The sequence below is a fragment of the Palaemon carinicauda genome, chromosome 6 (assembly GCF_036898095.1).
Source record: "Palaemon carinicauda isolate YSFRI2023 chromosome 6, ASM3689809v2, whole genome shotgun sequence".
Classification (NCBI taxonomy): domain Eukaryota; kingdom Metazoa; phylum Arthropoda; class Malacostraca; order Decapoda; family Palaemonidae; genus Palaemon; species Palaemon carinicauda.
Genome location: NC_090730.1, coordinates 158,920,386 through 158,946,648, shown reverse-complemented (window position 1 = coordinate 158,946,648; position 26,263 = coordinate 158,920,386). Strand labels below are relative to the sequence as shown.

Sequence of the window (26,263 nt, the reverse complement as noted above, 5' to 3'; positions counted from 1 at the left end):
CCAAGTCAGTTGTGTCAGTGAATCATTGGCTGTCGGTCCACAAGTCTAGCCAGCATCTTGCTGGCAAGGTTAGTGGCCGGCAGCCGCCGGTTAGGTTAGTACCTGGCGGCACTAGCCAAGAGAGAGAGAGAGAAAGCAAAGAGTGAAGGGTGATGTAAGAGCACTGTCTCACTTCCTTCCTCCAGAATGAGGGTTCTAATGGAAGGGGAGAATATAAGATAATCAAGCTTCCACCCATCCACCTGCGTTGCCGGTCCCTGCCAGTAATAGGATGTGAATGGCAGCCCAAGGGAGGACTGAAGAACACTCTAAAGTAAATGGGTCTTCTGCCAGCAGCTAGACCTGCCGACACAGCTATCCCGGAGCTCTGTGTCCGATAGGGAAGCTGTACAACTAGGCCATACAAGCAGAAGCCCAAGCCGGCCCTACAACCTGCCGGCAAGCGGCTAGATTGCAGGGCAACGGCCAAAGGGATGTGATGGCTAGACCATCACTATAGGACAGAGTGGGGAGGGGAAAGTATAAGATGTGAGAGGAGCCGGCAGCATGTCGGTCCTACCACACCTTGAGGAAGCTCTGTTTCAGTATCGACGCCATCCTAGGCGGACGGAGAATTTATTCCCAGCCTAGAGTCTACCAATACAGTAAGGGGGCCGGCAATCATCTAGCCGCCACCCTTAATCATAGAGAAACAAAGTTCCAATGCCAGCGCCATCCTAGGCAGCAGAATAATCTCTTTTCTTCAGCCTAGGATCTGCGAGCACAGGACTATTCGACTAAACCAAAGGGAGAAGGGGGATCACATGACCCCTTCAAGTGCAATCTAGGGATGCAAAGCCTCCTATGCCATCCAACAAGGCCCGACAGGGGAGTACATTCACCCTGTCGATCAGTTGCCGGCATATGACAAGTACTCAGTCACTCACTGTCCAAAGGAAAAGGCAACCCTTTTGGCTGATGTTTTTGACAGTAAACAGAGTAATGAAAAACTTGAACTTCCTCATTCCTGTTTTCCTGAGGCTAAACTAACTAGTTTAGCTTTTCGATCTCGTGAGATTAAAGCTCTGTTGGTGGACCTGGATGCTTATGGAGGTGTAGACCCAAATGGTATTTTTCCTTTGTTTTTTATAAAGACAGCAGATTTCTTAGCTCCAAAGTTATCTGTTATTTTGCGCAAGTTAGCAAGAAGAGGAGCTTTTAGCACTTGTTGGAGAATTGGTAATGTTACTCCTCTATGTAAATGTGTTTGTGGTAGCTCAAGTCCCACTGATTACTGCCCAATCTCCATAACTCCCATATTATCTAAAGTTTTTGAACGTCTTCTGGCAAAACGTCTTAATAGGTTTGCTGAAGGTAATCATCTACTCCCTAGTTTGCAATTTGGTTTTCGTAAAGGCCTTGGAGCATGTGATGCCCTTCTTACAATCTCCAATGCTGTACAAAAATCCCTTGATTGTGGTCAGGAAGTTCGTATGATTGGCCTTGATTTTAGTGCTGCCTTTGACCGTGTTAATCATGAGGCCCTTGTTTTCAAACTGAAACAGTTGGGAGTGGGTGGGTCGATTCTTAGCATTATTATTGATTTTTTAAGTAATAGATCTCAAAGAGTTGTTGTTGATGGGCACCATAATGATTATAGGAATGTGATATCCGGTGTTCCACAGGGTAGTGTTCTTGGCCCATTACTTTTCATACTATATACACATGACATGTGGTTTGGCCTAGAAAACAAGCTTGTTGCATATGCAGATGATGCTACTCTCTTTGCATCAATTCCATCCCCTGAATATAGATCTGGGGTTGGTGAATCCCTTAATAGAGATTTAGCTAGAATTAGTGCATGGTGCAAATTATGGGGTATGAAGTTGAATCCTAACAAAACTCAAAGTATGATTGTAAGTAGGTCAAGGACGGTGGCTCCTCAACATCCGGATCTCAGTATTGATAATGTTTCTTTAAATTTGTATGACTCTTTCAAAATTTTAGGTGTGATTCTCGACCGCAAATTTACTTTTGAGAAACATATAAGGTCTGTGTCTTCTTCAATTGCACAAAAAATAGGCTTATTGAGAAAGTCTTTCAAGATTTTTGGTGATCAATCTATTCTGAAGAAGTGTTTTAATTCTTTCATTCTACCTTGTTTTGAGTATTGTTCTCCTGTCTGGTCTTCAGCTGCTGATTCTCATCTTAATTTGTTGGACAGAAACTTACGGTCTATTAAATTTCTTATTCCTGATCTAGATATTAATCTCTGACACCGTCGTTCAATTAGTTCATTATGCATGTTGCATAAGATTTTTCATAACTCTGACCATCCTTTACATTCAGATCTCCCTGGACAATTCTATCCTGTTCGTAATACTAGACAGGCAGTTAATTCTAATAGCCAGGCCTTCTCCATCATGAGACTCAATACTACACAGTATTCTAGAAGTTTTATTCCAGCTGTTACCAAGTTGTGGAATGATCTTCCTAATCGGGTAGTTGAATCAGTAGAACTTCAAAAGTTCAAAGTTGGAGCAAATGCTTTTTTGTTGACCAGGCAGACATGAGTCTTTTTATAGTTTATTTATGGCATATTTGTTTTTGATATTGTTAATAGTTTATATATGACATGTCTGTTTTGACGTTGTTACTTTTTTTAGAAAGATTTGTCTTCATTTATTTATTAACTTATTTCCTTTCCTCACTGGGCTATTTTTCCCTGTTGGAGTCCCTGGGCTTATAGCATCTTGCTTTTCCAACTAGGGTTGTAGCTTGGATAGTAATAATAATAATAATAATAATACTCTGAGGTTCTGACCCAAACTCAAAGCTCACCATCAGTAGCTAGGTGAAGGGGCAGAAAAACCCTAGCCTAGTCTTGCCCGAATGACAATTCGAGGCAAGATCAACTAGGATTGTAGCCATAGGCTACACTCAGAGGGAAGGAGGGATTACCCTATATATGAGGGTAACGGGAGATTGTATGAAAGTATACTAAAGCCACTAGGCTACTAGCCTAGCGACAGTAAGATCGACTACCTAACTCATCGAAGCTCTCTCGTAATACTATCTTAGAAGAGGAAATTTTATATGCAATCCATATATCTTACATGTATAAATTGCCTATTATCTTCATTTAAATACAATAGCACCTGGAACACTTATTATATCATGCAAGAGAGTAAACTATAACACCTAGGCTAGAAAGCCTAGCGTAAACAAGATCGGCTACCTAATTCGCCGAAACTAATGTGAATACTTTCGGCATGATATAATTAACCCTTTCACCCCCAGGCTCTTTGGAAATTTCCAACCCTTAAGCCCCAGGGGGTTATTTTTCTCCAAGCACATTTTGCAGTATATTTTTTTAAATTGCTCTAACAGCCTTAATTTTTGTCATAGAGAGGTCAGGTTGGTCTCATTCTCTTGGAAAATGCCTGAATTTTCTCAAAAAACTATCAAAAAATATATAAAAAAAAATATTTTATAGCATTTTTTTGCAAGGACGTACCGGTACGTCCATGGGGGTAAAGGGATGGGGTTTGTGAAACGTACCAGTACGTCCTTTGGGGGTAAAAGGGTTAATTCCTAGCAATGAAGACTAAATAGCTAATTATTTTTATTTAAGCTATTATACCGGGAAAGTCGTTCTGGCTAACTAAATAACTCATGCGTTACGAACAGCGCCGAAGACGCCTCCGGTCTAGGCAATAGCTCTGCCAAAAAATTAGTTTAATTCGATTCATTTTTTTACTTTACGGCCAGAGCTAAATTTATACAGCATAAGAATCAAACACTCAACTTTCCAGAGGCAGAAGAGGCTGGAGATTGCATAATGAATCCTGATAACGAGAGAGCACTGGGAAAACCACCGCGCGAGACCGCTACAGAAAAAGGAATGAAGATGGCGGCGATTATGGTGCCATCTGAGTACTCAAACAGTAATGGAGGAAGTGAACTTTATAACGGCTCCTCTTTTATTTTTGCCACTTTCCCCCTCGAAGCGTAAACACTATGCCGGGTGCAGATTGCTATGTGGTGTGTCAAGAATACGTCCCCTGATATTATGCGATATCCTAAAAGGAAAACTTTAAGGATATTCGCGCCAGGAGTTAGAATTCTGGAGACCTCAAGTCAAATTCTCAGGAAATATCACTGTAGTCAAATATACCCTAGGAAGCTACTTAAAGGAACCTTCCATCAGGACGACATGGCCTGAGCCCAAAAAAGACTGAAATCTAAATAGGTTACCTTAACTTGCATTTTACTATTTGCACATCTTATATCATTTGAGTTTTCATTTTCTGGTCCCATCATTATTTATATTTTAAAATTATATAAAAAAGACATCTTGAGAAAGTAAGAGGATAAAAATAAATTATGAAAACAAAGCAATGAATCGAATTGTATATTCTTTGAAGACGCAAGAACATTTCTTAAGTAAATGCTGAGTTGTTCTAATTTTACCACAGAAAAACATTCAATATTCATAAAATGTACTCTGAAAAAATTTACAAAGCAATTATCTTTTAAACTATCATTGATAAAGCATACAATTTACAGCCAATCTCACACACTCCCGATAGCTTCCAAACTCAGGCCTTTTACTAAAAGAAATCCTATTTCTTACCAGGTAAAATCAAATAAAAACTGACTCATAACACTATACTTTTCTGCATAAAATACTTTCTGCAACTTGTAATCTATCACGAGGATATTTTCGCTCTGAGAATTTCATTGATGTTGATGTCGATATTTCCATTGGTATTGTACAAGTTAAGACCAAGTCGAGGCATAGTTCTGTTGAAAAGATTAATTATAAATACAGTAAATTGTATTCTCCAGGGTTCAAAATTTTTTCATGTACTCATATTCTACCATTGAATAAGCAAAAACAAAATTTAATATTAAAATTTCTTATTTCTATATTTACCTGATGTTCATATTACTTCTACAGAAGCTCAATCTAATTGACCTTTACCAGTCAATTTTCCCCTTTTCTTCCATTCAATAACATGCAATTTATAAAGGAAGGACAGGTCAATCTGTATGGATGTGGCATTGTTGCCTAGTGAGCAAGAAAGGCAAGATCTTGTTTGAGATCCTGAACGAATTGAATTCTCAGGTCTGCAGAACTGATCATCAACTTAGTCGAGGTCTAGATCAACTAGATCTGACCATGGCAATGCTAATGAGGGCTTCGACCCTCAAGGGGGCTCCAAAATGCTGATCGATAACCCAAGTGCTCCAAGAAGGCGGAACCACTGAAGCCTCCCTTGGGAGAGTTACAGCCCAAGCGCAAGGACAGGCCGCTTTCATGAATTTTGGACGAAGCTCAAGGACATCCTGTTCCAGAGTCTGCTTTGCCTCACAAGTATTCCTGTTCAGTAAAAAGAAAAGACCCTGGAATGTAATTTTTTGCGGGGGGGGGGGGGGGGGTTGCAGACTAGAGCCTGGGAAAGTCCAGGCCCTGGTAGGATATCTCCTGGTACAAGACTGCTCGACGAGGCAGATCTTGGCCGTGACACCATGGGTTGGGGTACTGAGTCAACCACTATCTCGTGCTTATGACAAAGCCGCTGCTACACATTCTATGCCATAACAGCTCTTCTAACATCCCAGAAATACGCTGTGTTCCGTGGGATGGCTATAACTCGGGCCAAGACACAGGGCCAAAACACGAGGTCCTGGCCTCTCCCCCTGCAAAGGGGTCATGATAAGAGGCTTTGGTCCCGCAGGACCCCCACAGATACCATCCATCTCTCTGGAAGGAGAGGTGGCGGGAATCTCTGTCCCAGCAACTACAACTGCACTTAGACCCCTTCCTCTGGTGAGAGGAAAAGTCTTAATTGGAGTCAGGGGACGAAGAGTTTGAGGAGGAAGTGAAATAATGGGCAGGTTTTTTCCTCTTCCTAGCTCTCGCTCCAAGCTCTGTAACAGAGCTGTCGAGGTTGAGGTTGGAGTGACTACTGACGACGATACTTCCCCTGGGGAAGAAACGATGGAAGTTGCACCGGCAGGAGCCATAGCACTGGGGCACACTCAAGGCCACGCGACCCATCAACACGAGGAGCCAGAGGCACAACCACGGGCACAGAGGGAGGAAACAGACCCTGTATCCCCTGACACAAGGGTCAGGGTGAGACACGGGAAAGAGAGCACTGGGTCAGAGATCAGGGTCACACTCAATCATTTTAGAAGAATTCCCTTACAATTACCTTTCTTTGATACTGTCTCCAACCATGCTACCCTACCTGCCGCACTGTAGGCAACCAAACCAGTCCTACTGTGTCCCCTGACATCAGGGGCCATAGAAGGATCACAAACCTGTAATGGAGAAGGATTAACTTTGGCTACCACCTCCTTCAAAAGTCATGGAGAGCCTACCTGGGAGATCTTAGGCCCATTGAACATCATCCCTACTTTTATTGATTGTATAGAACAGTTAAACAACTCTGCTGAAGTAGAGCGAGGGCAGGGAGCCCTACCCCCACCTGTCATAGTCATTCATTCATAACAGGCTATTGAGACTGTGGGAGACAGATTGTACCAGCACCTGTGAGGAAAAATTCCTCCCCATTATCGGAAAATGGGAAGGGCTCTGGGCTATCTGGTCAACCAATACCCAGTAGGATGTCAACAATAAAGTTTAGAAAGTTCTGTCTCATGGAACAAGAGACCTAGACCTTCCAGCGGTTCCTCGCGAGGGGTCTAGAGATTGCATAGCAACTAACATATCAAGTTAATGTAAAGAAGTTTAATAGTTTGCACACACCTGCTATGAGGGGGGCAGGGGAATTAACTCCAACTGCCACCAACGCAATGGGAGTTGGCTGAGGAAGTATGATAAAATCGGTAAACCAGGGTAGCCGGTACTCCTTAGAGGAAGATGTTATTGCAGCGAATCTGCTAGTGATCGCTTACGGGCAAAAGACCGGTCGGTAACGATCTATCGCACACAACTACTTCCTAAAGGTAAGATTGAGATTTATCTCCAATCTATTGTTGAACAGGTTATGTATGCATAAGTCCTTCTACAGACCCGTAACTGTAACTCGGTTGGAGAACGTTGAAAAATGTTCGTAACCGAGACCTCCTTCCTATGAACGATGAAACCGGTTGTATTTCTTTGTCTCCGATCGGCAAAACTGGAATAAGTTTCAAACTTCCTTTTTCAGGAAACTGATTCACTTATGTGAAATTTCTGGCCTAAGTATTATTATTTTTAAACTGAGACCTCTGATCAGAAATTAGGAAGGACTACCTGGGATGAAGGGAGACCGCATATCCAGAACCTGGCTCCCCGTAAGGAATATAGCCATAAACAATAATGATTTATTAGAACTGAGTTCTAATTGTAAGATGGCCTATATTCCTCGTCGGCCGCAAGATTGCTTGACTGCATATCCACGTCCGTCTGCGGCCGGGCATACGTAACCTCTTTGCCTCCAGGTAAACATTTGACGAGTTTGAGACCGCTTGAGGGAATAATTATGTGCTAGGAATCGCAACATTACAGCCAAAGGAATTTGATCGTCGACTAGCTGTAGTATTCTCAAGATGTGTAAAACAACACATACAGCTGGTTTAACAATTATAACTCTGTTGTGTTATTTGCCTGCTTGCCTTGTGGGCAAGGCTTGCTAATGTTTATAAATGTAACGAGAAGCTGAAAAAATTGTATGGTTGCCTTGTGGGCGAAGCTTCTTAATGTTCGTAAAGTAATGAAAAGCCAACAACAATCGTCTGGCGACCTTGTGTACGGAGCTTGCTATTGTTCGTAAACGTGAGCAGAAACTAACAATCTTTGGACTACATGCTTAAGATTATAACCTTGTAAGGGTATAATAGTAAGCTCTCCATTTTGTCGGGCAACAAAGCCGAAGAAAATAACCCAGAAGGATTATATTTCACGAAACGGTGTCTAACGAGAACTCATTGTGTCCAGAGACACATTGACACATCCGGCTGACTCAAGCCATTGGTAGTGAACCGTATTTGTGGCAGTAATCCTGAGGTTTTGTCTTGGCAAGAATGCATGCGCCACAGGAGTGCGTTTCAGCCTTTTATAGAATTTTACCGAACATCTGTAGTTATGTAAAACTTCGCAGGGCCGAGAGCTACCCATGCAAAAGCGAAGTCTTGCATGAAGGGTTTGTTGTCCCAGAAAGCTTCCGTACACGGTTTTGCCAGCGAATGCTGGCGAGCGTTTGCAAACGTTGGCAAGGACTCGCGAACCAGCGCAAGTCCATGAACAAGAAAATAGAAAGCGCCAAAAAATTTCCTTTCCAGCTAAACCTAGTAGTGTACGCTAATCTAGCTGGCAATGAGGGTTCATAAACTCGCTAGGGGTACTAAGGCGAGGATCGCCTTGGGCAAACCTGGCGAGGTGAGTCTCGCGAGAGACAAGGGTCTCATGCGAGATGAAAGTCTTGTGCGAGGTGAGTGTCTCACGTGAGGTGAGGGTCTCGCGTGAAGCGAGAAATCCCTCACCTCCTCTTAGTACTCCTACCCCCACCCCCCAAAAAGGGGGATGTCAGTAGCCTTATGTCATTCCTTCGAAGAGAACGAAAAGAGGCTCTGTTAGACTTGAGGATCAGCTCTCTCTCCCTCATTAGAGTCACTATGAGGCGCAGGTCCAAAAGAGCTCGGGCTCACAAAGCTCTAAGAGCTTTGTTGTGCCCCAAAACACGATAAGAAATAACCCCATAGGGTTAAGGCCTACGAGACTCGTCGATGGGGAAGGAGGGGGCCGGCAGTCTTCACCATCTGTGGCAAATATCCCAGAGGGAAAATGCAACAAGACTCGTTTCGTACTCAGAGGGTACAACTCAGGAGAAAATCTTTCTTCTCGTAATCAAGAAGAGAGACCAACACCTATTCCTCCCGATGGCACATCGTCTCGCGTATGAGGTAGCTGCTGCTCAAAAGGGAGTGTTGGAGAGATCTCTCCTCTCACAAGAGGAGTTTGATCAACTCCTCCTTCCTATGGCGCATCGCCTCGCGGACGAGGGAGCTGCCGTTCAGAACGGTGTTGGAGAAGATCTCTCCTCTCGCAAAAGAGAGGATCGATCAACTCCTCCTTCTTATGGTGCATTGGCTCGCGGACGAAGGAGCTGCCATTCAGAAGGGTGTTGGAGAAGATCTCTCCTCTCACAAAAGAGAGGATCGATCAATTCCTCCTTCCTATGGCGCATTGCCCCACGGACGAGGGAGCTTCCGCTCGGAAGGGTGTTGCATCGTCCTTCCTCGGAAAGTCTGACTGCGCAACACTTGTAGGCGAACCTTTTGGTTGTACAGGTTGCATCACCTCCTTCGGGCGAACCCGGCTAAAGGAACAGCAACCCGTACAACCTCTGGCACAAAGCCAAAACTCGTTCCCGAGACCTGTAGTCCTGTGACAAGTCACTCCAAGCCCAAGGAGTTCCCGTCTGCCACTGCTCCTGACCGCCCACTGAAGCAGAGCGAATACTGGGTGAGCAGCAGGGGTAGAAGCCATGGCCTCTTGCTACCTCCCTTGCCCGGGGAACCCGTGTAAGGAAGGCAGCTCAAATGGAAATATGTTATTTTTATAATAAAATAAATTTTTGAATATACTTACCCGGTGATTATATAAGCTGCAACTCTGTTGCTCGACAGAAAACTCTACGTTAAAAATCCGCCAGCGATCGCAATGCAGGTAGGGGGTGTACTTCAACAGCGCCATCTGTCGTGCAGGTACTCAGTACTCAATGTAAACACAGAACTCAATTTTCTCCTCGGTCCACTGGGTCTCTATTGGGGAGGAAGGGAGGGTCCTTTAATATATAATCACCGGGTAAGTATATTCAAAAATTTATTTTATTATAAAAATAACATTTTTCAATATTAAACTTAGCCGGTGATTATATAAGCTGATTCACACCCAGGGGGGTGGGTAGAGACCAGCAATAATTGTTTACATTATTATGAGCTAAGGATTTTTTATTTCATTTTAGCAGTTATTCAAAATAACAAACATAAAATAAATAAGTACCTGGTAAGGAAGTCGACTTGAACCATTACTCTGCCTTTTTAAGTACGTCTTCCTTACGGAGCCTCGCGATCCTCTTAGGATGCTGAGCGACCCCTAGGATCTGAAGTATCAAGGGTTGCAACCCATACAACAGGACCTCATCAAAACCTCTAATCTAGGCGCTTCTCAAGAAATGACTTTGACCACCCGCCAAATCAAGTAGGATGCGAAAGGCTTCTTAGCCTTCCGGACAACCCAAAAACAATAATAAAACATTTCAAGAGAAAGATTAAAAAGGTTATGGAATTAGGGAATTGTAGTGGTTGAGCCCTCACCCACTACTGCACTCGTTGCTACGAATGGTCCCAGAGTGTAGCAGTTCTCGTAAAGAGACTGGACATTCTTAAGATAAAAAGACGCGAACACTGACTTGCTTTTCCAATAGGTTGCGTCGATTATACTTTGCAGAGATCTATTTTGTTTAAAGGCCACGGAAGTTGCGACAGCTCTAACTTCGTGTGTCCTTACCTTCAGCAAAGCTTGGTCTTCCTCATTCAGATGGGAATGAGCTTCTCGTATTAACAGTCTGATAAAATAGGATAAAGCATTCTTTGACATAGGCAAAGATGGTTTCTTAACTGAACACCATAAAGCTTCAGACGGGCCTCGTAAAGGTTTAGTTCGTTTTAAATAGAACTTAAGAGCTCTTACAGGACATAAGACTCTTTCTAGTTCATTTCCAACCATACGATAAGTTTGGAATATCGAACGATATTGGCCAAGGCCGAGAAGGCAGCTCGTTTTTGGCTAGAAAACCAAGTTGTAGAACATGTAGCCGTTTCGGATGAGAATCCGATGTTCTTGCTGAAGGCATGAATCTCACTGACTCTTTTAGCTGTGGCTAAGCATACCAGGAAAAGAGTCTTTAAGGTGAGATCTTTCAGGGAGGCTGATTGTAGCGGTTCGAACCTGTCTGACATAAGGAATCTTAGTACCACGTCTAAATTCCAACCAGGTGTAACCAAACGACGCTCCTTCGTGGTCTCAAAAGACTTAAGGAGGTCCTGTAGATCTTTATTGTTGGAAAGATCTAAGCCTCTGTGACGGAAGACTGATGCCAACATGCTTCTGTAACCCTTGATAGTGGGAGCTGAAAGAGATCGTTCTTTCCTCAGATATAAGAGAAAGTCAGCTATTTGAGTTACAGAGGTACTGGTCGAGGATACGGATACTGACTTGCACCAGTTTCGGAAGATTTCCCACTTCGATTGGTAGAATCTAAGGGTGGATGTTCTCCTTGCTCTAGCAATCGCTCTGGCTGCCTCCTTCGAAAAGCCTCTAGCTCTCGAGTGTCTTTCGATAGTCTGAAGGCAGTCAGACAAAGAGCGTGGAGGCCTTGGTGTACCTTCTTTACGCGTGGCTGACGTAGAAGGTCCACCCTTAGGGGAAGTGTTCTGGGAACGTCTACTAGCCATCGAAGTACCTCGGTGAACCATTCTCTCGCGGGCCAGAGGGAAGCAACTAGCGTCAACCTTGTCCCTTCGTGAGAGGCGAACTTCTGCAGTACCTTGTTGACAATCTTGAACGGAGGGAATGCATATAGATCTAGATGTGACCAATCTAGTAGAAAGGCATCTATATGAACTGCTGCTGGGTCCGGGATTGGTGAGCAAAATATTGGGAGCCTCTTAGTCATCGAGGTTGCGAAGAGATCTATGGTTGGCTGACCCCAGGTGGCCCAAAGTCTCTTGCATACATCCTTGTGGAGGGTCCATTCTGTTGGAATTATTTGTCCCTTCCGACTGAGACAATCTGCCATGACATTCACGTTGCCTTGGATGAACCTCGTTACTAGTGATATGTCTAGACCTTTTGACCAGGTGAGGAGGTCCCTAGCGATCTCGTACAACGTCAGAGAGTAGGTCCCTCCTTGCTTGGAGATGTACGCCAAAGCCGTGGTGTTGTCCGAGTTCACCTCCACCACTTTGCCTTGAAGGAGAGACCTGAAGCTTTTCCAGGTCAGACGTACTGCCAGTAGCTCCTTGCAGTTGAAATGCATTGTCCTTTGACTCGAGTTCCATAATCCCGAGCATTCCCGACCGTCTAATGTCGCACCCCAGCCTACGTCCGATGCGTCCGAGAAGAGAACGTGGTTGGGAGTCTGAACAGTCAGGGGAAGACCCTCTCTAAGGTTGATATAGTCCTTTCACCAAGTCAGACAAGACTTTATCTTTCCGGAAACCGGGATCGAGACCGCTTCTAGCGTCTTGTCCTTTTTCCAGTGAAAAGCTAGATGGTATAGAAGAGGACGGAGGTGTAGTCTTCCTAGTGACACAAATTGATCCACGGATGACAGTGTCCCTACCAGACTCATCCACAGCCTGACTGAGCAGCGTTCCTTCTTCAGCATCTTCTGGATGGATAGCAGGGCTGGGGGCTGATCGTCTTGTTCAGCAACGTCCTCATCAGAGGGTTCCTCATCCGAAACTGATGAGGAAACGGCAACGGAGTGGGCAACGTCTGACTCGCTGAATCCGGTCGCACTGGTGGATGCGTGACGGAGCCGGACGCAATATCATGGAACTGCTGCACAGTCTGTGAACTGTCAACAACCTTGGGTGCGCGAGGAAGTACAGCGTCAACCCGAAACTGTCTAGACCGTCTGGGTTGTGCAGTCAACACCCTACCGGGTTGCTGAGGTTGACGCACTTCGTCACAACAAGTCACCTCTGCTGGTTGTTGAACGTCCTGAACGTCAACAACCACCTCCGAGCGTCGCTAGACGTCAACGTGCGACTGGCAACCCACACTGGGTCGCATCGGTGGAGGAACCACCTCAACTGGCAGACGCGAGTAGGTTACCTCAGCGTCAACAGGGCGCACAACCGACCGGTTGGAAGGTTGTTGGCCAGAAGGAGGAACCACCTCAACTGGCAGACGCGAGTAGGTTACCTCAGCGTCAACAGGGCGCACAACCGACCGGTTGGAAGGTTGTTGGCCAGAAGGAGGAACCAACTCAACTGGCAGACGCGAGTAGGTTACCTCAGCGTCAACAGGGCGCACAACCGACCGGTTGGAAGGTTGTTGGCCAGAAGGTTCTTCTCCGCATTTAAGTCCTCTATCAAGGACGCAAGCTTGGACTGCATGGCTTGCAGCAAAGCCCATTTAGGGTCTACGGGAGCAGGTGTGGCAACAGACGGGGTTAGCGACTGAGGCGGAACAGTTTACCATCCCTGAAAGCCTTGTTATGTGTGACATAATAGTACAGCAAAACTTCAAAGGCTTGACAAAAGCTGAGAAGTTGACCTGTAAACAACTTGGAGCGTCTCCTGGCTAGGCGCCAGGGCGAGTCTACCAGAATTGAGAAGTCTATCTGGGCAGAGGCATGAACTCCCAAGCCGAGAACTTCTCTCGTGTCATATCAGACTCTCGCTCTATAAGCCAGTTTAAAAGAAGGGAAATCAAAGGCTGTATCCCTAAAAACTCCTCCTGGTGCAAAAACCAGTCGCCTAGATAACGTAATGCTCTCTAGGAGAGCGAGAGAGCACTAGCTTAAAAACAACGGCTTCGAAGTAGCTAGGCCTAGTGTAAGTTCTGACGTTAGGCGAACGAGGAGCAGCAGTTACAAGATCCGGACGAAGATCCTTAAAAAAAATCATCATGATTTAATTAAAGTCCATAGGAGGCTAAGCAGCTTAAGGCTCCTCTCCATCTGACAGAGTCCTCAAGGGAATATCAGTAGGAGGGAGAACAGCAACTTCCTCATCTACAGGAACCTTGTCCGATAAAAGCTAGGTTATAAACCGGGAGCTAGCTTAAGTTTATTTAACAATTTGAGCCCGAAAGGTTTGAGCATTGGATTCCATGCGTTTTATGGGTGTCATTACAAAGAGGCAAGTCTTAAGTGACATGGCTTGTACGGTGACTAGGGGTAGCCCCTCAAACCCCCCATCAAAATTTATTTTATTTAACAACTTGAGCCCAAACATCAAATAACATTTTATCAAGTGGCCCTTGGATAAGGATTCAAATCCCATCAGTTAAGACCAAAAATTCCTGTACGTTGATTAATTAAGACACTAATTAATTACAGCCAATTTCAGTTTTATTTAACAATTCAAGCCCAAACTATTTTCTTTCATATAATGATACTACTAGATACAGTGAAGAGAAAAATATAATACAAGACCAAAAATATTTGTACGGGGGCCATTTAAGACCCCTTATTAATTACCATGGGCATTTTTTGGTGCCAGATTGCACTTTATCTAACCAACATAGCCCATCCAAAATTTCAGTTGCATATTACTATCTACCAAGTTTAATATCATTTCATACAAGTCAAGACACAATTTACCTGTACATCAGCTAATTAAGACGCTAATTAATTTGACCTGATTACAGTTTTATTTAACGAGTTGAGCCCAAACAAATTTCTTTCAAATAATGATACCACTAGTAACAGTGATTGGAAAAATACAACACAAGACCAAAAAATTTTGTACAGGGTACATTTAAGACCCCTTATAAGCAGACCTTAATATGTCAATTACAAAATAAAAGTGCATTCTTTGATCTTATCTCACTAGTGTTTGACTAGTGGTTTTTGTTAATAAACATCTCGCATAATCCAAGAGTTGCATGCTACTGTCTTCCAACTATAATATTTCCTACAGCTCAAAAGATAAATTATCAGTACATCAGAAAATTTAAAACAATAATAATTTTATTTAATTACAGTATTATTTCATAATATAAGCCCCCAGTAATTTCTTTCATAGATTCTACCACTAGTTAAACTCAGTAGGAAAACACAATTTAAGACAAAATATATTTGAACATTTGCCATTTAAGAGCTACTCTCTTGATGAGAATGCCTCGTTTGTTAGTGGCAAAATATATATTACGCATTACTGTTCACAATATGGGAAACATAATAAAGCATATGATGCTAATCACTCTTAGCTTTGAATAAAATATAAAATATTGAGTATAATACACGCATAGACGTGTATAGAAAAAAAACAATCAGTTCAATTTGAATTTTTCATTCCATAGTTTTTTAACACAGCATTTTAATTCATGTTTTATCTTACACAGTTAAATAACGATAATTGCATGTAGAGCAACAGCCATAAACATTAATCAAACCATAGAGTAGTCATGGATATATAGGTAAACATATTTTCACATTAAAGAAATCAGAAGTATTCTAGTCATCACAGTCAGAATCAGTATCTGTTTCTAAGCCACTACCATACACAGTCTCTATCTCACTATCACTATCACCTATTTCTTTGTCATTTGACACTGAACTACTATCATCATCCATAGCAGACACCACTTTCTCTGGAATCTGATCACCATCAAACATCTTAGGCTCATATTTTGATTCCATCAAAATCCAACCATCAATTTCAGATGGATCCTGTTCAATCATGTTTGAGTTGGCACTTGACCACATTCGAGCAACAAAAGAACACCTTCTTATATGCTGAGAAAGCTCAGCTTCACAAGGTGGGATGAGACACTCATCAATACCACTCAACCTTTCCAACATATTTTTGCAGCCAGGTTTAGGACTGAATGCCCTCTCAACGACTTTGTAGCGGTATTCATTCAACTGACATTGATCTCCCTTAAAACCATAGAGGTATGCCGTAAATCTCTGGAGAGCCTTTTCAGCAGTGACTGAGATGTTTTCACATGTTCCCATCTCTGCAAAAGCAGCCTGGACATCAGCAGACTTTTCAAGTAGTCCTAGTGGACGCAATTTCCCTTTTCTAACAAAGGCGGATGTATAGTCAGAGCCCGTGAAGGCATGAAATCCTGGCAAAGCTCCACAAACTTCCACACCGAGCTCTTTTGCTAGTAATGTTATATCAATATAGCGCCGTGTGTCCTTCCCAGTTGTTCCAACATCCATCCAAACTTTCATTTTGTGTTTTATGACATGATAAAGCAAAATAACAGCAATATCAGTGTCAGAAGCCCTGACCACAATATTTCTCGATTGTTTTTCTCTAGCTGCATGGTATGCATGTAAACATATCCTAGTATCAGCCTCGTGGTGATTACAAGCCAAATCCTGGACGGCTTCTCGAATGACTACCCCTGTTGGTGATACATGAAAGCTGTGACATTCTGACAAATGGCCCAAATATATTATCCTACTGCCAATCAGTGTGGTATATTCAGGGCGCTGCCATTCATGAGCTAAAAATTCTGCTAGGCTCTGCTTGAATGAGTTGGACTTGAGTCCATCTGCCAAATTTCTGGGACAACGTTGTTCTGGTCCAGTGATGAGGTACCCTTTATCTGTGGCATTCCTTCTCATTCTTTCAGAGTCTTTGATAGATGGTTCAGCATAAGTGTCGAACAGTATATCAATTCTTATTTTTGACAATGCAGTTACATTCATTAAAATCAATCTTGCAAGGCTACCATATGTTGATGTTTTTTGTCCAACCAATGTATGTAGAATAAAATTGCCATCAACAATGCTGACATCTACAGTCTCAGGAGCCTGGTGATTCAACCGTTTCTCAAGGTTCTGAAGCAATGTGCTCTTGTTGGTTTTAGCCATACTGCCATTCACGCACCATTAGCTTTCACAATTAAGTTCATATATATGACTTATGCTGTACATACTCATAGACAATAAAACTTTGTGAGTAACCTTTGGACTCTTGGATTATGCGAGATGTTTATTAACAAAAACCACTAGTCAAACACTAGTGAGATAAGATCAAAGAATGCACTTTTATTTTGTAATTGACATATTAAGGCCTGCTTATAAGGGGTCTTAAATGTACCCTGTACAAAATTTTTTGGTCTTGTGTTGTATTTTTCCAATCACTGTTACTAGTGGTATCATTATTTGAAAGAAATTTGTTTGGGCTCAAATTGTTAAATAAAACTGTAATCAGGTCAAATTAATTAGCGTCTTAATTAGCTGATGTACAGGTAAATTGTGTCTTGACTTGTTTGAAATGATATTAAACTTGGTAGATAGTAATATGCAACTGAAATTTTGGATGGGCTATGTTGGTTAGATAAAGTGCAATCTGGCACCAAAAAATGCCCATGGTAATTAATAAGGGGTCTTAAATGGCCCCCGTACAAATATTTTTGGTCTTGTATTATATTTTTCTCTTCACTGTATCTAGTAGTATCATTATATGAAAGAAAATAGTTTGGGCTTGAATTGTTAAATAAAACTGAAATTGGCTGTAATTAATTAGTGTCTTAATTAATCAACGTACAGGAATTTTTGGTCTTAACTGATGGGATTTGAATCCTTATCCAAGGGCCACTTGATAAAATGTTATTTGATGTTTGGGCTCAAGTTGTTAAATAAAATAAATTTTGATGGGGGGTTTGAGGGGCTACCCCTAGTCACCGTACAAGCCATGTCACTTAAGACTTGCCTCTTTGTAATGACACCCATAAAACGCATGGAATCCAATGCTCAAACCTTTCGGGCTCAAATTGTTAAATAAACTTAAGCTAGCTCCCAGACTATTACCTCAGTGAGTCTCTCACTGGAGCATTAGTAGCAGACCAGAAGGCAATGTCATGTAACTGCTTGACAGTCTGTGAACTGTCAACAACTGAACTGTCAACCACAACAGGTGCGTGAGGACGTAAAGTGTCCACTCGAGACTGCTTTGACTGTCTAGACTGAGCAGTCAAAACAACTCTAGAATGCGGAGGTTGACGCACCGCATCAAAACAAAACAACTTAGACTGTTGTTGTACCTCGCGAACGTCAACGGAAGGTTCCGTGCGTCGCTGAACGTCAACATGCGGCTGGCAGGGTACACTGGAACGCATGGGTGGCGGGACTTTCTCAGCTGGAGTGCGGCAGAAGGTCGCCTCAGCGTCCACAGGACGCACAACCGTGGTTGGTTGTAGGCTAGAGGTTGGTGTCAACCTTCTCCGCACGAAAGTCCTGCATCAATGACGTTAACTGAGACTGCATGGACTGCAGCAAAGACCACTTAGGGTCTACAAGAGCAGGTGCGGCAACAGACGGTGTGACTGCCTGATGCGGTACCGCTTTGCCTCTCTTAGGAGGTGAGCAGTCGTCGGAAGACTGCAGCGAGTCCGAACTGACCCAGTGGCTACAACTGGGCCGTTGGACTTGCGCGGAAGGGACCGACTTGCGCTTAATAAGCCGCGAGACCTTGGTCCATGGTTTCTTACGAGAAACCTCTTCCGCAGACGAGAAATAAATGGGCTCTCTCGTCTTTGTGTGGGTGGGGCGATCTTGGGTAGATACGCCCGAAACCACGGAGGGAAAAACGTCTGTTCGTTGATCAAGGCCTCTCGAACCCATAAGTCGTTCGACATTACTTCTCCCCTGGGCTTGGGAGCTTGCAAGAGGTCCCGGACTAGGTGAACGACAGGCACGAACAGACGAACCCTCGGACGCAACACTGTAACACTTTGCGCATATCACTTTATCGATTTTCTGTTTTGCACTTATTTCACTGAAATCGAAACTTTTACTGATTTCTACCTGAAACACGCAATTCTACCCTTCATTAAAAGGTAGTAATTGCGAAATCAGTCGTATAATGCAGCTCATTAATACTAGCAAAAAACAGAAAACATATATAAAGATAAAAAATTCAGTGGCTGGGAAAGAGACTAAACACTAGTTCAAATAAACTACGTTTACAATCTCTCACCGCACATAGCCTGGGGACAAGAATAAAACCCTAGAAACGTTTTACCTTCCTCCCCGTACAGAGACTAGGGACGAGAGTAACACGAGAACAACGTTACCCGCTTGAACGGAACGTTTTCTCTCCTCTCTCTCCCTCCGTCTCTATCTCTCTCTCTCTTTCTCTCTTGATTTCGCACCTAAGAGAAGAGCCCAATTATATATCGTCAAAAAAAAAACATGTTATTTGACTAAAGGAAAAAACTGAAAGGTTTTCCAAATAAAAAGTTCCTTTAATTTAGAATTTAAAACATTTAAGCTAAGAAAGAATGAACAAAACGTCAGAATCGATTTACTCTCACTGCAAAGTGAAACCGTGATACACTCTCTCTCTATCGTAACGATAGAGCGCATGTTGAACGTCCTGAACGTCAACAACTGCGTAGTCTAAAAAACTAAACGTTAGTTCATCTTTGAAAACAGTACGAAGACTATCAAAGAAATTCTTTCATAAAACATTAAATTTAAAAAGTTTTAAATTCTTTAAAGGCTAAATACGATATAACGGGCTCAACGTTGATTAACTTCGGTTCCAAGTTAGGACCGCCTACTATCAGGAAAGGTCGCATATAAACAAAACATAAAAAATTATTTTTATATGTTTATAATAAATGGAAAGTTAATCGAAGAGGCCTAATAAAGGCGGAGAGATATAAAATATATAGATCTATAACGTGTTAAGCAAAATTACTAAAAACCTAAACACACTTCCGTCTAAGGGAAGGGTCGGCCATTTAAAAGTGAAAGAGAGTCCATACTCTCATTGTCACCATAATTAAATCTATCCAAAACGAGTTCAAGTTTTGAGATGAAGATAAAACACCTGCATAGCGAAAGCTCAAAACTAGAATAGTGTACTTCACCAAATAGTTGTGAAAACAAATCCAGTTAGTAACAGCGAATTAGTAGGTCTTGCCGGTAGCCCGACAGAGAGAAAATTGAGTTCTGTGTTTACATTGAGTACTAAGTACCTGCACGTTGCCTTGGATGAACCTCGTTACTAGTGATATGTCTAGACCTTTTGACCAGGTGAGGAGGTCCCTAGCGATCTCGTACAACGTCAGAGAGTAGGTCCCTCCTTGCTTGGAGATGTACGCCAAAGCCGTGGTGTTGTCCGAGTTCACCTCCACCACTTTGCCTTGAAGGAGAGACCTGAAGCTTTTCCAAGTCAGACGTACTGCCAGTAGCTCCTTGCAGTTGAAATGCATTGTCCTTTGACTCGAGTTCCATAATCCCGAGCATTCCCGACCGTCTAATGTCGCACCCCAGCCTACGTCCGATGCGTCCGAGAAGAGAACGTGGTTGGGAGTCTGAACAGTCAGGGGAAGACCCTCTCTAAGGTTGATATAGTCCTTTCACCAAGTCAGACAAGACTTTATCTTTCCGGAAACCGGGATCGAGACCGCTTCTAGCGTCTTGTCCTTTTTCCAGTGAAAAGCTAGATGGTATAGAAGAGGACGGAGGTGTAGTCTTCCTAGTGACACAAATTGATCCACGGATGACAGTGTCCCTACCAGACTCATCCACAGCCTGACTGAGCAGCGTTCCTTCTTCAGCATCTTCTGGATGGATAGCAGGGCTGGGGGCTGATCGTCTTGTTCAGCAACGTCCTCATCAGAGGGTTCCTCATCCGAAACTGATGAGGAAACGGCAACGGAGTGGGCAACGTCTGACTCGCTGAATCCGGTCGCACTGGTGGATGCGTGACGGAGCCGGACGCAATATCATGGAACTGCTGCACAGTCTGTGAACTGTCAACAACCTTGGGTGCGCGAGGAAGTACAGCGTCAACCCGAAACTGTCTAGACCGTCTGGGTTGTGCAGTCAACACCCTACCGGGTTGCTGAGGTTGACGCACTTCGTCACAACAAGTCACCTCTGCTGGTTGTTGAACGTCCTGAACGTCAACAACCACCTCCGAGCGTCGCTAGACGTCAACGTGCGACTGGCAACCCACACTGGGTCGCATCGGTGGAGGAACCACCTCAACTGGCAGACGCGAGTAGGTTACCTCAGCGTCAACAGGGCGCACAACCGACCGGTTGGAAGGTTGTTGGCCAGAAGGAGGAACCACCTCAACTGGCAGACGCGAGTAGGTTACCTCAGCGTCAACAGGGCGCACAACCGACCGGTTGGAAGGTTGTTGGCCAGAAGGAGGAACCAACTCAACTGGCAGACGCGAGTAGGTTACCTCAGCGTCAACAGGGCGCACAACCGACCGGTTGGAAGGTTGTTGGCCAGAAGGTTCTTCTCCGCATTTAAGTCCTCTATCAAGGACGCAAGCTTGGACTGCATGGCTTGCAGCAAAGCCCATTTAGGGTCTACGGGAGCAGGTGTGGCAACAGACGGGGTTAGCGACTGAGGCGGAACAGTTTACCATCCCTGAAAGCCTTGTTATGTGTGACATAATAGTACAGCAAAACTTCAAAGGCTTGACAAAAGCTGAGAAGTTGACCTGTAAACAACTTGGAGCGTCTCCTGGCTAGGCGCCAGGGCGAGTCTACCAGAATTGAGAAGTCTATCTGGGCAGAGGCATGAACTCCCAAGCCGAGAACTTCTCTCGTGTCATATCAGACTCTCGCTCTATAAGCCAGTTTAAAAGAAGGGAAATCAAAGGCTGTATGCCTAAAAACTCCTCCTGGTGCAAAAACCAGTCGCCTAGATAACGTAATGCTCTCTAGGAGAGCGAGAGAGCACTAGCTTAAAAACAACGGCTTCGAAGTAGCTAGGCCTAGTGTAAGTTCTGACGTTAGGCGAACGAGGAGCAGCAGTTACAAGATCCGGACGAAGATCCTTAAAAAAAATCATCATGATTTAATTAAAGTCCATAGGAGGCTAAGCAGCTTAAGGCTCCTCTCCATCTGACAGAGTCCTCAAGGGAATATCAGTAGGAGGGAGAACAGCAACTTCCTCATCTACAGGAACCTTGTCCGATAAAAGCTAGGTTACCTCAGTGAGTCTCTCACTGGAGCATTAGTAGCAGACCAGAAGGCAACGTCATGTAACTGCTTGACAGTCTGTGAACTGTCAACAACTGAACTGTCAACCACAACAGGTGCGTGAGGACGTAAAGTGTCCACTCGAGACTGCTTTGACTGTCTAGACTGAGCAGTCAAAACAACTCTAGAATGCGGAGGTTGACGCACCGCATCAAAACAAAACAACTTAGACTGTTGTTGTACCTCGCGAACGTCAACGGAAGGTTCCGTGCGTCGCTGAACTTCAACATGCGGCTGGCAGGGTACACTGGAACGCATGGGTGGCGGGACTTTCTCAGCTGGAGTGCGGCAGAAGGTCGCCTCAGCGTCCACAGGACGCACAACCGTGGTTGGTTGTAGGCTAGAGGTTGGTGTCAACCTTCTCCGCACGAAAGTCCTGCATCAATGACGTTAACTGAGACTGCATGGACTGCAGCAAAGACCACTTAGGGTCTACAAGAGCAGGTGCGGCAACAGACGGTGTGACTGCCTGATGCGGTACCGCTTTGCCTCTCTTAGGAGGTGAGCAGTCGTCGGAAGACTGCAGCGAGTCCGAACTGACCCAGTGGCTACAACTGGGCCGTTGGACTTGCGCGGAAGGGACCGACTTGCGCTTAATAAGCCGCGAGACCTTGGTCCATGGTTTCTTACGAGAAACCTCTTCCGCAGACGAGAAATAAATGGGCTCTCTCGTCTTTGTGTGGGTGGGGCGATCTTGGGTAGATACGCCCGAAACCACGGAGGGAAAAACGTCTGTTCGTTGATCAAGGCCTCTCGAACCCATAAGTCGTTCGACATTACTTCTCCCCTGGGCTTGGGAGCTTGCAAGAGGTCCCGGACTAGGTGAACGACAGGCACGAACAGACGAACCCTCGGACGCAACACTGTAACACTTTGCGCATATCACTTTATCGATTTTCTGTTTTGCACTTATTTCACTGAAATCGAAACTTTTACTGATTTCTACCTGAAACACGCAATTCTACCCTTCATTAAAAGGTAGTAATTGCGAAATCAGTCGTATAATGCAGCTCATTAATACTAGCAAAAAACAGAAAACATATATAAAGATAAAAAATTCAGTGGCTGGGAAAGAGACTAAACACTAGTTCAAATAAACTACGTTTACAATCTCTCACCGCACATAGCCTGGGGACAAGAATAAAACCCTAGAAACGTTTTACCTTCCTCCCCGTACAGAGACTAGGGACGAGAGTAACACGAGAACAACGTTACCCGCTTGAACGGAACGTTTTCTCTCCTCTCTCTCCCTCCGTCTCTATCTCTCTCTCTCTTTCTCTCTTGATTTCGCACCTAAGAGAAGAGCCCAATTATATATCGTCAAAAAAAAAAACATGTTATTTGACTAAAGGAAAAAACTGAAAGGTTTTCCAAATAAAAAGTTCCTTTAATTTAGAATTTAAAACATTTAAGCTAAGAAAGAATGAACAAAACGTCAGAATCGATTTACTCTTACTGCAAAGTGAAACCGTGATACACTCTCTCTCTATCGTAACGATAGAGCGCATGTTGAACGTCCTGAACGTCAACAACTGCGTAGTCTAAAAAACTAAACGTTAGTTCATCTTTGAAAACAGTACGAAGACTATCAAAGAAATTCTTTCATAAAACATTAAATTTAAAAAGTTTTAAATTCTTTAAAGGCTAAATACGATATAACGGGCTCAACGTTGATTAACTTCGGTTCCAAGTTAGGACCGCCTACTATCAGGAAAGGTCGCATATAAACAAAACATAAATAATTATTTTTATATGTTTATAATAAATGGAAAGTTAATCGAAGAGGCCTAATAAAGGCGGAGAGATATAAAATATATAGATCTATAACGTGTTAAGCAAAATTACTAAAAACCTAAACACACTTCCGTCTAAGGGAAGGGTCGGCCATTTAAAAGTGAAAGAGAGTCCATACTCTCTTTGTCACCATAATTAAATCTATCCAAAACGAGTTCAAGTTTTGAGATGAAGATAAAACACCTGCATAGCGAAAGCTCAAAACTAGAATAGTGTACTTCACCAAATAGTTGTGAAAACAAATCCAGTTAGTAACAGCGAATTAGTAGGTCTTGCCGGTAGCCCGACAGAGAGAAAATTGAGTTCTGTGTTTACATTGAGTACTAAGTACCTGCACGACAGATGGCGCTGTTGAAGTACACCCCCTACCTGCATTGCGATCGCTGGCGGATTTTTAACGTAGAGTTTTCTGTCGAGCAACAGAGTTGCAGCTTATATAATCACCGGCTAAGTTTAATATTGAAAACTAATAAGTATTAGGCCAGTTGCTTTTAGCCGTAACCAGTTAAAAGGGTGTTGATGGGAGAGAGAGACGACGTCTTTACTCTACCGAGCCGAAATAAAAAGTGAAGGTTAGTCGCTGGTGTGCGCTGGAGGGTTAACCTACCCCGCTCCACCCCTCCACTAAATAGGGTAGTTACACCCTGACCAAAAGGTTTATCAGCTGGTTTCAGCTTTCGCCGAGATAATACTCCTCAGTAAGAACAGGTGGTTTGTATTTTGCACAGGTACAAATACATACATACATAGATAGATATATATAGATATAGAATTTGCTGTGAACTCCAAACTGGTTTTAGCATGTGCATTGCTTGTTCTGTCCTCCCTACTCTTTTAATTTCTGTAAATTGTGATCCATTGCTGGTTATAGTTAGCCTGATCAACAATGAATCTGCATCACCCCTGTCTTTCTCAGGTTGATCACCAATCCAACATTTCTCCCCTCCAGTTCTAACCTATCAATCATTTCCAGCATTTCAGCCATTGTACAGGAAATTAGACTATCAAATATTATCTGGTCGTCTTTCCATTGAATGTTATTATTCATTCCTTGGATTGCCTTGCTCATAACATAATCAATCACCCTAATATATAGTAGAGGGGTTAGTATTCTCCCTTTTATTAAGTCTCGACTTGAAATGCATCTATAAGACAACTGTAATGCAAATTTATATTTTTCATCAATTTTTAATATTACTTAAAGATTCTGTATATATGAAACTTTTAATAATTTTTATTATTAAAATTTAGCAAATATTTTATGTGAATAGTGTTAGCTATAGAGTAGTCATGTATATTTGATTCCTTTTCATTACTGCATTGTGTAGGAAGGAAAACGAAATGAAGCACGGTGAAAAAGTCGGGTTGCACACAGCAGTCCTAAATGCAATTCCTCAAAACTTTATTAAAATACTATATGAATCTCAGAAAAGTGAAGATGAAATCTGCAAATACCGAGGGCAGACTGTAACAACAACCCAATGTACTCTTTAAACCTACAAAAATGCAACCATTGATTTAGCATATAACAGTGAAGTGTTAATGACATTCAAGAAGACCAAAGTAAATGCCAGTACTTACTCATTAATACTTTCCACAATGGCAACAAGGTCAATCTTTTCAGTCATCCTCTTCAGATGCAGAATAGCAGAGGCATCCCAGCCTTTTTCTGGCTTTTCTAGGTTTTCTAAATAACATTCAACAGCCTATAAAGAAAACAATACTTGTATTACAAAAGCAAAAGGCAACATTTCTTGAATTAATCACAAATCAGTTTAATCTCTAGTTTGATATCCAGTACTGGAAACCAACCATCTAGTATACTGTGTATGTTATAAAACACCTTTATTTGCTATGGAAAGAAGGGGTATGGTTAATTAAACAAGCAAATGCATTGAAAGATATCTCAAATATTATACTAACGATACTGTTTACTTATGTAATTCAAGACTTATCAAGAAAGATAAAAAACAACATACAGTGATACCTCTCGACACAAAAATATCTTCTTACGAAATTTTCACTGCAAAAAGAGATGCGAAGAATTTTACGACTTGTATCACGAAAAATGTTTTGTGCAAGGAAAGAAGGTACGGTACGAAAACCCGAACGTGTCCAAGACCGATTTTAAAATTCACATGCCCCCAGCCCTTAAACTAGCCACCATGCTCCCACTCTCTCATTGGTTTTCTCCCTACTCAAATGCTAGTTACTGCCATAAGATCCAGTTCTCCTATTGGTCAACATCTACTGTACTGTATTCAATCATGCATCTACACATAGGTGTTCCTCAGCCATTTCGCTTTGGCAGCGTTATCGCACCCATTGACTTTATGTTTGTGATTTCACTTTTGTGAATATTGTCCTGTATTGTGTTGCGATATTATGTTAGCTTATTAGTCATGGGTCCCAAGAAAGTTGCTGATGTGCAATGTGCAGAGTAAGAAGAGGATGATGTTTTCTATGGAGACAAAGATGAAAATAATAAAAAAATACGAGGCCGGCATGCAGTTAAGTGTGATCGCAAGGGAATATAGATGAAACTCATCTACGATATGGAAACAGAAGGAAGGCATCAAAGCAGCAACACCTAAGGGCATGACTGTTTTCCTGTTTTCTCCAGCAAGAGGAGCCACATCCACGATGAGATGGAGAGACTCCTGCTTGTCTGGATTAAGGACAAGGAAATCACTGGAGACACGATCACCGAAACGATAATCTGCCAGAGGGCCAGTGCCATTTTCGGTGATCTCATGCGTG

General features: G+C 43.0%; 1 protein-coding gene across 2 annotated transcripts in view; it reads right to left on the bottom strand.

Moving 5' to 3' along the window:
- Window positions 1–4,540: 4,540 nt before the first annotated feature.
- Window positions 4,541–26,263, bottom strand: part of LOC137642766 (uncharacterized) — a 122,866-nt gene continuing 101,143 nt past the window's right edge. For both annotated transcript variants that reach the window (XM_068375610.1, XM_068375611.1), the window contains exons 20-21: window positions 25,085–25,209; window positions 4,541–4,785 (exon numbers count right to left, since the gene is read on the bottom strand). In XM_068375610.1, coding sequence (XP_068231711.1) covers window positions 4,692–4,785; window positions 25,085–25,209 — 219 coding nt within the window. In that variant the 3' untranslated portion in view covers window positions 4,541–4,691. The remainder of the gene's footprint in view (window positions 4,786–25,084; window positions 25,210–26,263) is intronic.